At 51.1% G+C, this 15846-nt stretch overlaps 1 protein-coding gene across 5 annotated transcripts in view; it reads left to right on the top strand.

Moving 5' to 3' along the window:
* Nucleotides 1-6706, top strand: part of CD151 (CD151 molecule (Raph blood group)) — a 33656-nt gene extending 26950 nt beyond the window's left edge. For all 5 annotated transcript variants that reach the window (XM_086749192.1, XM_086749193.1, XM_086749195.1 and 2 more), the window contains 4 exons: nucleotides 265-369; nucleotides 1258-1413; nucleotides 3658-3744; nucleotides 4535-6706. In XM_086749192.1, coding sequence (XP_086605318.1) covers nucleotides 265-369; nucleotides 1258-1413; nucleotides 3658-3744; nucleotides 4535-4594 — 408 coding nt within the window. In that variant the 3' untranslated portion in view covers nucleotides 4595-6706. The remainder of the gene's footprint in view (nucleotides 1-264; nucleotides 370-1257; nucleotides 1414-3657; nucleotides 3745-4534) is intronic.
* Nucleotides 6707-15846: the final 9140 nt, after the last annotated feature.

Genomic DNA, 15846 nt, shown 5'->3' with positions numbered 1-15846 from the left:
CTGTATGGTGATGTGTAGTGCAGGCTGAAATTTGGTCCTGAAGCACCCCTTTCCAGTTGTTAAAATGGAGGCATGATCTGTAATCAATTGGAAATAAGCTTCTCCAGTCGAACCTTGGAGGGTGATCTTGAAGGAAGCTGTAGCTTCCACTAGGCTCTCGGCTTTTCTCTTGGAGCAAAGGCAATCAGATGTGTGCAGGGCTCTGAGTTGCTCTCAGGGGTGAGTTTGCCTTGCGATTTTATCCCACTTGTCTCTTCCATTCAGCTGAGCATGGAGCTGAAGCAAAATTTGAAGAACACCATGACCCAGAAGTACCGGAAGGAGGGAGAAGAGAGTGTTACCAGCGCAGTAGACAAACTGCAGCAGGAGGTAGGTATCTCTAGAGGCAGGGAGAATTAATGCAATTGCAGCGCTTAAAGTCAGATGCACAAAAGGCATTGTGGGCTCTTGACATCCAACATACAGATGTTTGTTCTGTATGTAAGTATGTTCTGCAGCATGTGATCCAAGACAAAACTGGGCGGGGTGCAGGGCCTGGGTCATGCAACCAGCAGAATTGCATGGTGTTATGTCTGAATTGCATGCCCAGTAGCACTGTGGAAACAACATCTGAATTGCTCCCAGAGTGAAGTTGAGCTGCCAGGTCACTCTGACATCTGTTTCTACTTCCCACTTCAACGCTTTCGAGAAATTGTTGACATTTTTCATTAAGCTCCTCAGTACCCTGGAGAGCAAGATGTAATGAAAGAAAGCCTTCCTGCCGCTGCTGCTGGCTGTGCCTGGCTCAGAGGTGGTTCAGGTTAGGGCCGCTGCAGTTCTGACAGGCTTTCCCACAGAAAGGACCCTTGTGCACAGATACTTTCAAAGCATGCGGTCTGCTATATGCATACTGCCTTAGCAGGTACATTTGGGATAGTAACTGGTAATTAAACTTACCCTGTTACCACCATTAATGCTTTCCAGTCTGATGGTTAAGAGCTGAGGCAGCTGCAGGCATGCTCTGGTTACAGTTCATCTCAGCAGTAACCAAAAGTCACAGCTGCTGAAAGATGGATGAAGCTGATATTTAATGGCCATTTTGGGGACTCATAACATAAAAGTCACTAATAATTATAGTAATCTAAAAAAAAAAAAGCCCATGAGATAGCTGGAGTCTCTTTGGAAAGGAGAGTGAAGCCCAGGGCTTGGCGTGGGAGGCTGGAGGGAGAAGAAGGTTGTGGTGCTTGCAGGTTCAGCCTTTGCTTTTTGTGCACGCAGTTCAAGTGCTGTGGGAGCAACAACTACACAGACTGGGCTGACAGCGTGTGGATCAAATCTCCAGAGGCCAATGGACGGAAAGTTCCAGACAGCTGCTGTAAGACGATAACCGACCTGTGTGGCCGAAGAGACCATCCTTCCAACATCTACAAGGAGGTAAAGAGCAAAAGGGCTTCAGAGCCGCCTGTCACAAAGTGTGTAAAGGAGGTGTGCAGAGACTGAGAGCATTGGATTGGTGCTGCAAATTGTCGGTAGGATTCAAAGTCGGTTGGATTCCTTAGAAAGTAGAATTCATTTCTCTAGTTGAGCATTCAGCCATCTAGGCTGTTATTTTAAATGTAGATGTAGAGAAAAATAATAAATTGTATTTGTTACTACAGATCATGCTAGTGATAGGGGAAAGTGGGAAAGGTTCTTGGTTCTGGCAGGAGACTTGGACGTGGGCCCTGCATTTGACACAACTTCCTGTCGCTGGAATTACTCAGTGGGGTGCAAATAGAGATACTTCTGGTGCTTGACTGAGATAGTGGGATTTGAGCTGTAGCAGGAAGAAACAGGGTAGGGGAAGAGAGAGGGCCCTGCAGGAGACAAATTAACCCAGTTCCAGTAGGCTGCAGTTTGGGCTGAAAAGAAGGCTGGAGTTGAGACAGAGGGGCTTTTCAGTTTTCTAGAAGAAGCAAACTGAATCCCAGACTAGCTGAGTGAGTAAACAGGGAGCTTTCAGACCATTTATTCATCCAGTTTGCATAAGGCTAGTAAAAGTTCTTGCATTTATTTTGGCACCCTCCAGTCCTGTCACCTGGCTTTAACTTGCTCACTGTGACGCTGTCTCTATGGGGTAGCATAGTCCTTCTTCTCATCAGTGAAACCAGCACCTTGGTTGGCTATATTGAGCCTGTGGAGCAGCAATTGGAGCTTTTTCCTTGCTCCTGTCACCCTGACAGTTAAGGAGTGCTGTAGATGAGGTGGCCCCTTCACAGGAGGTATTTCTTCTCACAGTCTGTGCTTTGAGCAGGACTCGGAAGAGCAGTGTGAATAGCTTCCGCCATTAAGCCAAGCAACTCAAACAGCTACAAGGAAACAAGCCACCTGTTTTTGGGGAGTGAACTGGGAGACAAAGTCCAGCCTTTCTGGTCTACCAAAACCCCTTTTATGTCCAGCTGCTTGGCTGGGTTTTGCTCTTCAGGAAGAAGGCTTTCCCATAAGGTTTGTGCATTCCAGGCAAGACCCCATGAGGAATTGCAGAAGAGAGACCAAGGGCTGATGAGGTGTTTCTGAGAGTGGAAACCTACGACCGTTTGAGGGGCAGGGCTGTCAGTTCCCATCCTCTCTCTGTGCTGCGTGAAGCTGGGGTGGCTGCCCAGAGGCCCGGTAGGCTGCCAGATGTGTTGGGCTAGCTCTAGAGGAGAAAAAGCTGTAAGGGGAGGTTTGGATCGACAATCAGATATTGCATATCATGATACGAGGTCTCAGTCAGAGTTCAGAAAGGATTTTCACGGCTTTGGGGAGGAAAAACCTAGATCAGGGAACTGGAGTAACTGCTTCATATTAGGGTGGCTGGGGCTGACTCTAAAACCTAATGCTGGCGTGGGAAAAGCGAGGCCTTTGCCATCCTTCCCTGGAGGGCTGCATGCTCGCTCCTCCCCTCTGCCTGCATGCATGTAGGTGTCTGTTCACTGTAAATTCCTGAGGCAGGAGGGCCCTCAGCACCCTTGGGGCACTGCTGTAGTCTACACAATAAATCTCCCTGATGTTACCATGGAAAACCTTCCTCAGTAGGTTAAACAGTTTAATTATTTAAAGAGATTCTATGATTCTATGATTCTATGAATTATTTAAAGAGAACTCTTCCAAAAAAAGCCCCCAGAAACAGGGAGGGAGAGGTCACACTGCCAGCCAAGGATGCAGATGCAAGGCAGAGGCAGGCAGATCCTGGTGTTCCAGGTCCACATTGAAACTTGTTGCTGTCGTAGCAGTGAGCGGAATTCACTCTTAAAAGGCCCCTGTCATGTAGGAGGTCTTGGTACTGGATCCACTCAGCAGCATTTCCTTGGCTTTTTGGCCCTCTCTGGGCATGTGCTAGGCAGTGAGTGAGGGAACCTTTCTCCACATCTGTCAGGGAAAAAGGACACGCTCCCTCTGTCTGATGTGTCTGGTTCTTCTTCTGCATTTCTCCTGCCCAGCTGGCAGCCACCTTGGGTTTGTTTGTCAGGTCCTGAGCAATACAAAACACGATGCAGACACATCATCTGTGTAACCTTTCCAGTGATGCTGGGGGAAGAGGTTACTCACAGGCACTGCTTTTTATGGTGTTGCTTTCAAGGGTTGCAACCATTGGATTAAAGTGAACAAGAGGTTAAAGTGAACCTGATTTTCTGTGTCCCTCCTTTCACTCTGCAGAGCGGTTGCATTACCAAGCTGGAAAACTTCATTCAGGAGCATCTGAAGATTATCGGGGCAGTGGGGATCAGCATTGCTTGCGTGCAGGTAAAAGGGCTGAGTGGCATTTTGGGGATGCTGGGTGGAAGTTAAAGGAACCCTAAAGCTGAGTGATGGAAAAAAATAAGATGTTTTAGGCTTTTCCCTGCCTGGCAAGAAGTTGCCACGTACTTCGAGGACCCAAGGATCCACTAGCTCCAAAGCAAAAGCCTCTTCTGCCGATCTGTAAAATTTGCTTCTGGTGAAGGAATGCAAGCAGCTGAGCAAGGGGGAGAGACTTCTGCTCGGGGGCTGTGGGAAGGGGAGTGCTGGCCACGGTTTGGCAGCCTGAGAGAGACCTCTTGTGGGGATGGGCTGTGATTGCCCGTGCAGCTGAAGAGCCGGCCTGGAGGAGTTTCCCACCTCGGTTCTTTAGGATTATTTTAAGTCTCCCTCGGCTGTGTCATATTGAGGAATGGCATTGTGGGTCTGCAAATGACTTGGGAGGGGGTATTGAATAAAGGAGTAGGATATGAATGCCCCCAGCTCCCATTTTAGAGGGGAGGGCACAGGATATTATTTTCTTCCAGATGCAGATGTCTCTGGGAGTTCCTCATCTTCCCCTTTATCCTGTCAGGTAGCCAAATTACACCCCAGAGAGGCTGCTGGTGAATAATTATGAGGATTAGCACAGATCACGTTCTCTCCTGCTGTTTATTGTAGGCTGGAGTGCAGTATCACCAGGTAGGAGCTAGCTGGCACTCCAGTCTGGGTCCAGGCTGTTAGTTTGCAAGCTGCTGCCCCCACTGCACCCGTTTTGTATTTTCATGCATTTCTCTCTTCTCTTTACACCCTGTAGATCTTTGGGATGATCTTCACCTGCTGCTTGTACAGGAGTTTAAAGCCAGAACCATATTAATAGCTGCGGAAACTCTGTTGCTCCCCCCCTGCCATTTCCCTTAGCGCCTGCCAACCTGACCACTCTCCACCACCACCACAGAAGTGTCTGTAACCTGAGGACTTGGCTCTGTAGTTAAATGCCTCTTGAACTGTGCACTGCCTCACCTGCCCCCCTGGGGGAAAGTCACCCTCCTTGTTGTGTACAAGGCAGCCAGGAGTTCAGCGAGTCCTCTTCATTGTCAAGAAACAAAAGAGCTGTGGATCTCTGCTAGAAGCTTTAGCAAAACAGTCCCTTGATATAACTACAAAGCAAGATTTACCCAGGGCCACTTCTCTTGAGGCTTTTCCTGACCCAGCGGGAAGGTATCGGGATGCTGTACAAGAGCCGTGATTTGCTCTCTGAGAAGTGGCTCAGCAGCACCAGGCATTGACTGTGAGGACAGATGACGTTTCTGAGCTGGAGCCAGAGCTGAGTCTCATACGTGGAAGATTTCTCTCCCTCCTCCTGAGTGTGCGCTGATGTCCAAACACGGCTGTTCTCTGCCTGAGAGGATGCCTGCCTGGTTGCTTGGGGCAGGAGCTGCTCTCCCTGCTGATCAGGACAACTTGGTGCAGCTGAAATCTTGTCACGACTCCGATGTTGCCAAGATGTGGGTGCCTTAGGATTTCTCAGCAATCTTTCCTCCTCTTCCTCGAAGCTTCCCCCAACACAGTGCCATTAGGAGCCACAAGAGGCCTTTTGCCTCCCAGTGATTCTGGAGCAAAGACGATGGACTACTTTCTAATTTTTTGAGGTCTAGTCTGTTCTATTCAGTGGCTTCCAGTGTGAGTGAGAAAACTTTAAGTTGTTTCCACCTGCCTATCCCCCTGCGGAGGTTTGGTGAAGAAGTGGTGTGGTTTGGAGCTGGCGTATCTTGCTGCCCTTTGGCCTGTTTGGTTAGTGGAAATACCTTCTTGCATCTCTTGCATGTAGAGAGAGGCACTCAGCTTGATTTTTCTAATTAAAACCTCCAGGCTTGACTCTCTTGGGCAGAAAAGGAGTATATACAAATGTCTTATCCACCTCCAAAGAGCTCATTAATCAGCTGAGGGTTTTTGGCTTTGATGAGATTTGGAAGCCCCGCTTTACTGGTTACTGCCAGGAAGGTCAGGAGAGTCAGCTTCAACCAGTTGCCCCAGTGCACTTGGTAAATTGGTAGTGCTGGGTTAACTGTTTGCTGCAGAGGAATAGGTTTAATTAAATATTCTCTGTGCACTGTGATCCTGGATACGTACAGGACATAGACATCACCACTGCCTCGGACTTGGTGCCGTAGTGATGCCAGCAGGGTCTTGGCCTGAATTCATGGGATATTGTGTGCCTCTTGTCTTGTTCTCACCTTCCTGGTATGCCTGTTACGTCCATGAAGCAGAAAAGGCTGTGGGATTTTGGTGTTTCTAAGCAGTGAAGACAAGCCCTTTATATAAAACAACCAAATTTATTCCCTCTCCTAGCCTTTTAGTGGTGCTGGCTGAGCCCTGTCCTGTGGCAGCAGACAGTTAACATGAGCAAAATCACCCAGACCCCTAAACAGTCTTGCAGCATTGTGGGGTTTTTAGTTCACAGAGCAGAAATCTTGGACTGGCGCTAAGGCGTGACAAGTTAAAATTGGTCAATCTGAAACTCCCCCATCAACATCAGCCCCGTGAAATAATCCTTAACTAATGCAGAAAGAGAGGTGGGGGAATGGATGTGTATGCTTGGTTCCACAGCAGTAGGAAAGAGGGGAAAGAAATCTAAATTATTGTGTAATGATCTAAAGGAGAAATCTCTAAATTATTTCTTGTTTTATAATCGAGTTCCTGACAAGTATTGACTACTAACTAAGAGGAAAATATTGAGCATGTTGCTTGAAGCAATATTTCTAGTTTCTTAAGCATATCTTCGTAGCTGCCTTTGCCCATTCCCTTCAGATACGTTGTACAGGGTTGGGAGAGGCCAGGAAGAATGAGATATGAGCAGTAAGTTGGCTTGTGTCCATTGAGTTGTTTTATACTTTTTATCTGTGTAATAATATTCATTGCTTTTTTTTTTTTTTTTAACCCAGTTTAAGTTGCTGGCCAATAGAAAAATAAAGCTTAAGATTCTGTACTTAATCTGTGTAGCAAAACTGAAGGGGTATCGTGAGCCGGGTGGGTTTTATGGATTCCTCAAATCCTTGAGGAACTGGCTCCTCAGCAGCAGCAGAAGTTGGTCTGAGGGACCAGGCTGAGAAGGAAGCTGGGGGAAGAGTCAACTTCGTATCACTGATCTTGCCAGCGTGGTTGTGATCTGCTGCCACAAGGTGCTGCAGGCTGCTCCTCCATGAGGCACCCAGAGGACCTCAGGGTTGCAGTATTGCACGTCAGCTGAGCGTGGAAGGGTGGGCACCCAGCACTGCCCAGGGTCTGTGGTACATGTAACTGTGCTCACTGAGGTACTTGGTGACCTCTCTTAGCCTTGTCATGCAGCCTGCACTCTCTCAGCACCTGCAGAGCGCTGAGGCCGATAGAACAGGGCCTTCACCAGTGGGTGCCTTGCTCAGCTGCTGCCTGTGATTACCAGTCAGGTCTGCTCAAAAAGACCAGTTAAGGGTGCAGATTGGCCTAGGGCTCTGCTGTGCTCTCCTACACCTTGTTTCCCACTTACCTCAAAGACAATGGAAGTCTCCCCTTTCCATCTTAACTATATAAGGACAGAGGTTCTGGCGTTGCCCAGAGAGGTGGTGGAAGCCCCATCCCTGGAAACAGTCAAGGCCAGGCTGGATGAGGCTCTGAGCAACCTGATCTGGTTGGAGATGTCCCTGCTCCTTGCAGGGGGATTGGACTAGATGACCTTTGAAGGTTCCTTCAAACGCAGACTATTCTAGGATTCTGTGATTCTAGGCGGGCTACTGCAGCAGGGCTGCCTCTTCCTACCACTGTGAGATCACAGGTGCGTGCGGGTGCCGTGTGCTGGGTGTTTGCTCTACGTGCTGTGGAGTAGCTTGTAGCCACCTTGCATCACAGACGTCAAAAAGAGGGAGTTGTTGTGTGTCCTTTTTTATTACTCTTTGGGATTCGCTGTTGAAAATCACATAACAAGTTCCAAATATGCCTGCATCCAGCCAGAGGGAAACGTCTGCCCGCAGCTGAAGTGGCGCGGCTGCTCCGTGGCTCTGGGAAACGAGCCCCCCTCCTGCCAGGCTGCCATGGGGTGGCGTCTGTGAAGTCTGTAGCACGGTGCCTTCCAGCATGAAGCGATTGCTTAAAAGCAATTTCTCTTCTGGTTTAAATTGGCCTCTTCTGCAGTGTCTGTGATCAGGGTGCCGCTACCACCTCACAGCATCCCTATGGGCCGCGCAGCCTCACGTCTCTGGGTGCTGCTGCCTCTCTCGTGAGGCAGGTGCATGGATTTCCCCCGCTCTGGACCTGGGTGTTCGGGCTGTGCCAGTTGTCCTTTGCAGCAATCAGCTCAGCCGGTGGTCAGTACAATCTGCTTACGAGTGAAAGGGAAACCAGACGCAGCAGTAAATCGTTTCTGCAAGGGTGCAGCTTTGGGGTGGTCACCCTCTTCCTGCAGTTTCAGATAAGACACAAGTATTTCGTGGTCCCCTATGGGGCTGCTTCTAACCCAACCAGTTCACAAACCTGCCCTTTCTGCCCCTGTCATTTAATTGGGAGGAATTTCCCCCCCAGGGAGGCCTTGGTGCCCCTTTTTTTGGCCATTTATGAAGCCTCCCTTCGGCAATGGTTTTAAAGGCCTTGTTTTCCTGCTGGGCTGGGGCTCAGAAGGGCTGCGATGGTGGAAAGAGGAGGAGCAGGCAGCAGCACTCTGCTCCCTAGTGAGATACGACAAATGCACCCTGCTTGGGAAATGGTTCCGGGGAATGCGCTCTCCTTTCCTGCCGTGAGACCTCTCCCGGTTTCCACACGCACTTGTGTGCCTGCATCCCTGGGAGAAGGTGCGGGGTGCTCTGTGCCGCTCCTTAGCACGCAGCACCGAGGAGCGACAAGAGACGCCGCGAGCAACACTGTTACCCAACTGGGGCACAGTGTGCATGGGCAGAGACAGACGGCTTCTCCTGGTGTGGCTGGTTTTGCTGGGGGGTCCTGGGCTGGCTCTCATGTTATGAAAGAGCTGCTGGCCTGCTTCTGCAGGAGGAGCATGTCTGCCTGCCGCTTCCCTGCACCGAAGTCTGGTCAGGAAGAGAGGTGATAGTTGCGCCGGTGGCACTGCCTGGCTGGCCAAGGAAGCAATGGGGAGGAGACTCATGTGGTGCCTTCAGAAAGTAGAAGCTCCTTGTGGGGATGGGGCATGGTGCTCTCACATCAGCTATAATCACATGAGCTATAATCACATGAGCAGCAGGGATGCTGGTGCCCACTGAATTCGCTCAGTGACTCATTCCGGCACAGCAACCTGTCAGGCACGCTGGGGTTTTGAAGTCCTCTGACTCCCTGCAAAGGAGGCTGCTCCTCCTGCTTTCTCAGCTGCCTGGGTTAGCAGAAGGGATGCCGCATATGCTGGGGCTATCGGGATCAGCAGCTTTCTCTCTTCCGGTGGCTGCTCCTGCCTGCAGAAAAGGAGCTGCCGAGCATCACACAGTTCCAGTCTTCATTTTTTTGAGTAGCCAGCTGTCTTGCTGACAAGGGAAGAGCAGTTTCTGCCTGCACAGAGGGCGGCGAGAGCCGAGTGCCCCAGCGGGGCCTGACCCTGCACAGAGCTGCTGTGTCCCCACATTGGTACAGCAAAACCCAGCCGTCTCCCCTTGCAGTGCCAGAGGTGGCCTCGATGGCTGCAGCTATGGGGGAGGGGAGTGGGGGTCATGCCAAGCCCTTTGCACCTTTGTGGCTAGAGGCCAACCCACACCGGGCATGGACCCTGGGGTGCAGACTGTGTGGAGCGACGCTTCACAACTTTGACCACGTGTCTGTGCACACATAGCTGTATCCATGTATCTCCTCCTGCCACGCTGGGACTTCTACAGGTGAGGTTTATATTTCTTATTTTGCACAGAAATGCTGGAACCCCTTTGCCCCAGAAACCTGCCACCACAGAAACGTGCTCGGTCCTTCCAGAGTCGTGGTCCCCCGCTCCCCTTGCAGCAGAGGGATGTCCTCTGCCCTGGTGGGTCAGCTGGCACCAGGGATGCTTCCTGGCACTAGGGATGCTTGTGACCTGCCAGCAGTCGCAGCCTCAGCCTCCCCTCTTCAAAGGGCTCCCCAGCCTGGGATTAGCAAAGGACCAAGGTGAATTATTGTACCACTCAGCAAGCGGCTTCCTCTTTAACCTAGAGGTGCCCCTTAACATCCAGCTGCACGTCTCTTGCCTGCTCCTGGCTGTAAATAAGTAGGCATCTGCCCAACGGCACCTCGCTTATGGCAGGAGGCAGCTGCCTGCACCACTGCACAGCCAGCATCCTTGGAGGGGTGCAGGGCAGTACCAAAAAGCTCAAGCCCCTTGCTTTGTTTTTTTTCAGGAGAAACTGAAGCGAGTGTTTCATCCATGCTCATAGGGCAACTATGTAGTGGATGCTGGGGAGCCCACAGCATGGGAGTGTCTGTGCAGAGAGCTGCGCTGCTCAGGAGCACGGATTTTAAGTATTGGCAAACCTCTTTCCTGGGAGAGCTGCCTGTTTAACTGCCTTTTAACTCTCCCAAGAAATCTTTATGGACAAGTTGTTTTGCCAGGTTGTGTTACGTGCTTTGATTTCTTGCTGCCCATTCAAGGATGCAGCGTTAAAGCAGTGATGGGGTGAGATGTGAGGCAGCAGGCGCAGGTTTTGGGACTGGGACTTCAACCGCTGTCTGCATTCCTGGAGGATGTCAGCTCCATTCCCCCGGACCGAAATAACAGCTAATACCGCAACAAAATGGCATCTGAAGGCACATCCCTCCATGCCCAGCTCTTACAGCTCCTCTATCGCATGTTTTTCCTCTGTTGTATGCTGAGCGTTGTCAAATACTATTTTACACTTATCTAGATTAAATCTTGTCCAATTTAAACGTGCTTGACTCTCTAAGATATCCCAGGCTAATTCCCATTCCTTGCATTTTCCATCCTTCCTCCTCCATCAATCTACAAATGTGATCGATTCCTTTCCCTCCTTTCTCCCTCTCCCACTGCTCTCTTCCAGGACTTTAATGAAAGTTTTTGACAGCAGTCAGTTGAAGGTTGACCTGCTCTTTTCTTAGCCAGATGCCTCCTGTTCTGCAGATGGGCTCATGAATGATTCAGTTGTTTGGGCCCTGGCTGGCAGCTGGGGCAGAATTACTCAAAAGAAACATTTCTGAGGTTTGTCCTCACCTCCAGGCTGAACCCCAGAGCAGGGAGTGGAGCCCTAAATCACAGGACAGCAAGGAAGGCTGCATACGTATTAAATACGGTTTTACATATTTCACAGGTCACTTATCACAGTTAATGGCACTGGATGGAGCTGTTAAAATAAGAGTCCCTCCAAATGTGGCTCTTGATGCCCTTTTCACCAAAAAACCCAACGCTGCCTTCTTGAAGTGAACTGAATTTAGATGAGCATGGGCAAGAAGAGGCAGCGCTTCAGAAGCAGAGCAGCGTGTCGCTGGGGATGCCGTTCAGGTGCTGCCTGGGAACACGGGAGCTTGGGATCATGGCCCCAGTTTGCCTGGAGGCCTGAGGTCACCTCCTGCGTCGGGGTTTTTGGCAGAGCTTGATGACTCCTTTAGCAAAGTGACCAGATGTTGGTGGTGCTGGTGCTGGATGGCAGTGGGTGAGCACGCAGCGCCGCAGGAGAAGTCTGTCTCACACCCGAGTGAGAGCCGAGCTCCTCCGTGCCTGCCAGCCCGCTGCCCAAGGCTGCTGGGCACAGCGGACACATTAATTCCTGTCGGTGTTTCTTTTCCCCCTCTAATCATATTTCCCTTTCCTTGTCCCCTCAGCTGGAAAACTTCCTTTCAGTGCCTGTACGAGCTGTGCCAAGCCCCACGCAGCCCCGGCTGCAGCTGCATCGCTGAAATGCTGTCTGTAATCTAGGTAGGAGTTAGGACCCCACAAAGCTGCTGAACTCTGGTGGCACTCCTCTTCTGAGAAAAACAGCAGGAAAAGCAAATTGGTGTGGAACCGCAGCCTCTGGTTTAGCATCTGCAGTTTCTTCTACTTTTGCGTAGCCTGGAGCTTTGAGTAAACTCAATTCTGCTCTCGCAGGCAAAGGTTTCTGGAACATGGATGCAAAGAACTGCTTTCCATGCACGGCTGGAGAGATGCTTGTGTTTCACCACTTTAGGACTGAGAGTCTTTCCCAGAGACAGGGTCCAAGGGTGCTTGTGGTCTCCCAGAGGGGACCACGTGCTGCCAGGCTGTGGGTTAACCAGAAGCAGGATCTAGGCTAGAGCAGAGAGGGAGCTGAGAGTTTGGGGAGAGGGAGGCAGTTTCTGCTTCACCTGCCCAGAGCTAGCTCCGGGGAACAGATTCACTTTTCCCAGGAAAGGGTCCTGGAGGGAGGAGGCAGCAAGCCACAGCCCCTTCAGGGGCTTCCACCTGCCCTGGGCACCGACCCAGCAGGCAGGGGTGGCCCCGCTGCCACCACCTCCTGGGCGGGGGCGGGGGGGGGAAGGGCTATAATGAAGGCAATTACACCTTTAATTAGGAATAATGGAGCTAAAGGCTTTTTTTTCCAGTCTACATCCCCTCTCCCAGATAACCTACGAGCCAAGATCTGAGCTTCCTTTTAGGGCTTATAGAAGGCAAATGTTCACCCCTTGTCCCCTCCAGCTAATTAAGCCTGTCCCAGTCCCACTGGAGGTGGCAGGAGACGCCCCCTGTTGCTCTTAAAGAGCTGGTTGGTGCAGGAGGGTTATTTGAAGGCCAGAAGGGTCTCCTAGGCGGCTCTTTGTGGGGCTGGGTCTTCCCCTCTGTACCGGGAGCCCAGGAGAGGGGCTGTGGCACCCGCCAAAGCAGATGCGTTGGGACAGAGCCCAGCAGTGTTGCCCAAGGTGCAGCAGCTGAGCTGTGGGCAGAGGAGATGTGCTTGGGCCCGAGAGCAGTCCAGGCCGGGTGCAGGGAAATGCTGCAGGATGGGAGAAATGAAGCTGTGCATTTTTTGTTGTAGCCTGTCCCACACTGCCGAAGCGCTAGGAGAAAGCCTAGCACGTCCTTGATGTGCCACCACTATGGCTCACATGGCTGAGGGCAGGAGCAGCCTCCTCCCCGGTGCCCTGCCCTGGTGAGATGCAGGTCTGGCTCTGCCTGGCACACCCCAACCATCGCAGCATCCCCGCCCCTGCCTGGGGGGAAGCAGCAGCTGCCGCAGCCCCTTTTGGAGTGGGTCTGGGTTTTGAGGGCTACAACACCGCAGGCGGCCTGAGCTCTTCCCTGCTGCAATGCAGAGGGTAAGGAGCAGCAGTGGGATGGCCGCGCCGCTGGCTTTGGCTCCAGCAGCTCTGCAGCGAGCTCTTGTCAATGCAGGGTCTGCGGGACGAGCCAAGGATGGGGGATACATCCTGTGCGCTGGGAGCAAGGGTTAAACAAACCCTGCAGTGAGCAAAACAAATGTCTCCTCCTCTCAGCTGTGACTTGGTCCAGTTTTTATTTCCAAGAGCAAACCCAGCCCCGCTGTTAGGCAGGTAAGTGCTCATTTGGACGTCTCTGACACCAGAGCAAAGGGAGCAAGAGAGTCCCAGGGCCAGAGAAAACATTGCTCCTGCTGGGCAAGAAATGAAGGGGGAAGAAATTCAGAGATGCTTTTTGCTTCAGCCATTTCACAGAGCTGTGCCCATCTCTGTGATGACTTTTTGCAGCTGACCTCTTCTGCAGCTGGGCTGAAACGTCCACTTGAACTTGCTGTTGAGCATTTGCCTACTTATGAGACTCATTCTTCCTACCACACTTGACGAAGAGAAAAATCTCTGAAGTCTCCTGGAGAGAGGAGACCTCGTCTCGATCTGTTCTCACACGATGAGGGATGCCACTTCAATCAGGTCTGGGGAAAGTGGATTGGAAAAGGACAAAACAGAAAAAGTGGGTTGCAAAGAGGGACGCCACGCTGTGGGGAGAGTGGGGTCCCCTCCCGAAGGGGAGCAGTTCTGTATCCTCCCTGAGTTTCCTTCCTGTCGATGCTGGAATACTTTGGGGACCACTTGCCCTGCATCCTGGGCTGCAGCGGCCTAAAATTATGGTCAGGAATAAGCCAGCAGAAATAGGTGGTGTCCAGGAAGCAGGAGTGTGAGCAAGGCTTAAGGTGCAAATGGGTCCTGGTAGCACCCTTCGGTGGAGTTGGGTATGAAGTTGGGTGGTGTGCTCCGCACCTTTGACCTCTTCTGAGCCAGAAGACTTCCCCAAGGCCAGGTGTGTAGTTAGGTGCAGACAGACATCTCTGTGTTTTGACCAAGTCCCTTGAGATCAACCACCACTCTCTTTGGAGAGGTCACCCGACCTCCTGAAGCTGGGAAGATGCCTTCTTCCTCACCACGGGTGCTGGTGTGTTGATTGCGTACATGCTGTAACTCACACCCACTGCCAACTGCACATCTCGACACCAGGTTGTACGTCAGCTGTTGCTCCCTGCTGCCTCAGCTTGGGGTGGGAAATGGGCACCCACCATCCTCCCAGCCGCTGGGTTCCTACTGATTGGGCCAGCCTGCAGCCTGAGGTCAATGCTGACAGAGGCCAGGGAGCCCAGTTGGCAGGTTTAATTTGGGGTTGCTGTTTGCTGCGCTGATGAAGCTAAGGCCAAGGAATCCCTTGCAAGTGAGGTCAACCTTAGACCCGGTGCTCCCAACCCTGAGCTCTTTGTGGTGGCCCTGAGCTTGGTGGGGATGCTGGCTTTTTCCCCCCCGGTAAGCCACAGAAAGGCAGCTGCCCTCTCTCTCGCAAGCCTGCTTGCACCAGTTGCAGTGGCAGCTTGCTGGTGGCCCTCCAGGACGCTTCTGCCTGAGGCTGGAGGGTGAACAGCAGAGCCAGGATCAGGCATGAGGCACCTGGTCCAGCACCCTGTTCATGTGCTGTCCCTGTTTGTTGCTGAGGAGCACTGCAGCCGCACTCTCCTGCTCTCGCGGGCAGCTCTCAAAAGCATCTCAGCGCTTTCTAGGCCCCAGTCACCTGGTGGGATTAAACCCAGCCTGTATCACATCTGCCTAAAAGTTTCCTGGGGACCTGGGGCTCAGCTGCTCCCTGGAGTAGCATCTCACGTTGTCTCCGTAACTCAGGCGCTGACATGACTTTAATACAACTTCTTAAAGCACGCATTTGTATCTAGTAAGCCCTTGAGTACAGCAGAGTCCCTTTTATATTGAAATTCAGGCTCCTCAATAACATTTTATTATGAGTCTTGCTATTTTTGGAATGGCTGTTACTCTGTTATGAGCACAGCACCTAACATCATTCAATGTGAAATCATTAAGGGCACAGCAGAGTTCATTACAGGGGCATTTCTCTGGATTAAGAACAAATCAATACCACATACTAATATCACAGCCTGGTACCTGGCTTCGGTTGCAAACAGCACATCCAGAGAGGCAGATACTCTTCTTTTGGCCTCTTGTGCTCTTCTTCCAATATCTTATTTACTATTTTCCCCCAAGCTGTTGTGATGGATTTATGAGCAGACAAAATCCAAAGGTTGTTTTTCCTTGAGCTACCTGAATATTGTAACTTTTAAAATAGGGAAGAAAGAAATAACCAGCTTTAGTTTGTGATATTGCGGTAACCTCTCATGCAATATGACTTTCTCGCTTCTGCTGGCGGAGTCCCCTGGAAGCAGATGTCCAGAAGGGAGAGAAGGCCTGAAGCTCTCTCTGGTTGTGTATAGCTGATCACATTCAGAGTTTAGAATAAGTTTCAGATGTTTTGCGTTGGGAAAACACCTGTGGGAGCTGGGTTAGGAGGGAAGAAGGATGAGGACAATTTATAAGAAGCCTTCAATAGAAGGAAGAACTTTGATGACCAAGTATCCCCTGGAGGAGTCACCTTCTTTTGTGAAAATCTGCCCTGGGTTGAGACATGGAAGCAGTTGGAGTTGAGCCCTCAGTACAGGAAAGACATGGACCTGTTGGAGCGGGTCCAGAGGAGGGCCCTAAAAACAATCGGAGGGCTGGAGCACCTCTCCTATGAGCACGGGCTGAAAGAGTTGGGGCTGTTCAGCCTGGAGAAGAGGAGGCTCTGGGGAGACCTTATAGCAGCCTTCCAGTACCTAAAGGGGGCTTATAGGAAAGATGGGGAGAAACTTTTTAGCAGGGCCTGTAGTGATAGGACAAGGGGTAATGATTTTAAACTAAAAGAGGGTACATTTAGATTAGATA

The sequence above is a fragment of the Chlamydotis macqueenii genome, chromosome 5, assembly GCF_036417535.1.
Source record: "Chlamydotis macqueenii isolate bChlMac1 chromosome 5, bChlMac1.mat, whole genome shotgun sequence".
Classification (NCBI taxonomy): domain Eukaryota; kingdom Metazoa; phylum Chordata; class Aves; order Otidiformes; family Otididae; genus Chlamydotis; species Chlamydotis macqueenii.
This window is presented reverse-complemented; position numbering and strand designations above follow the sequence as displayed.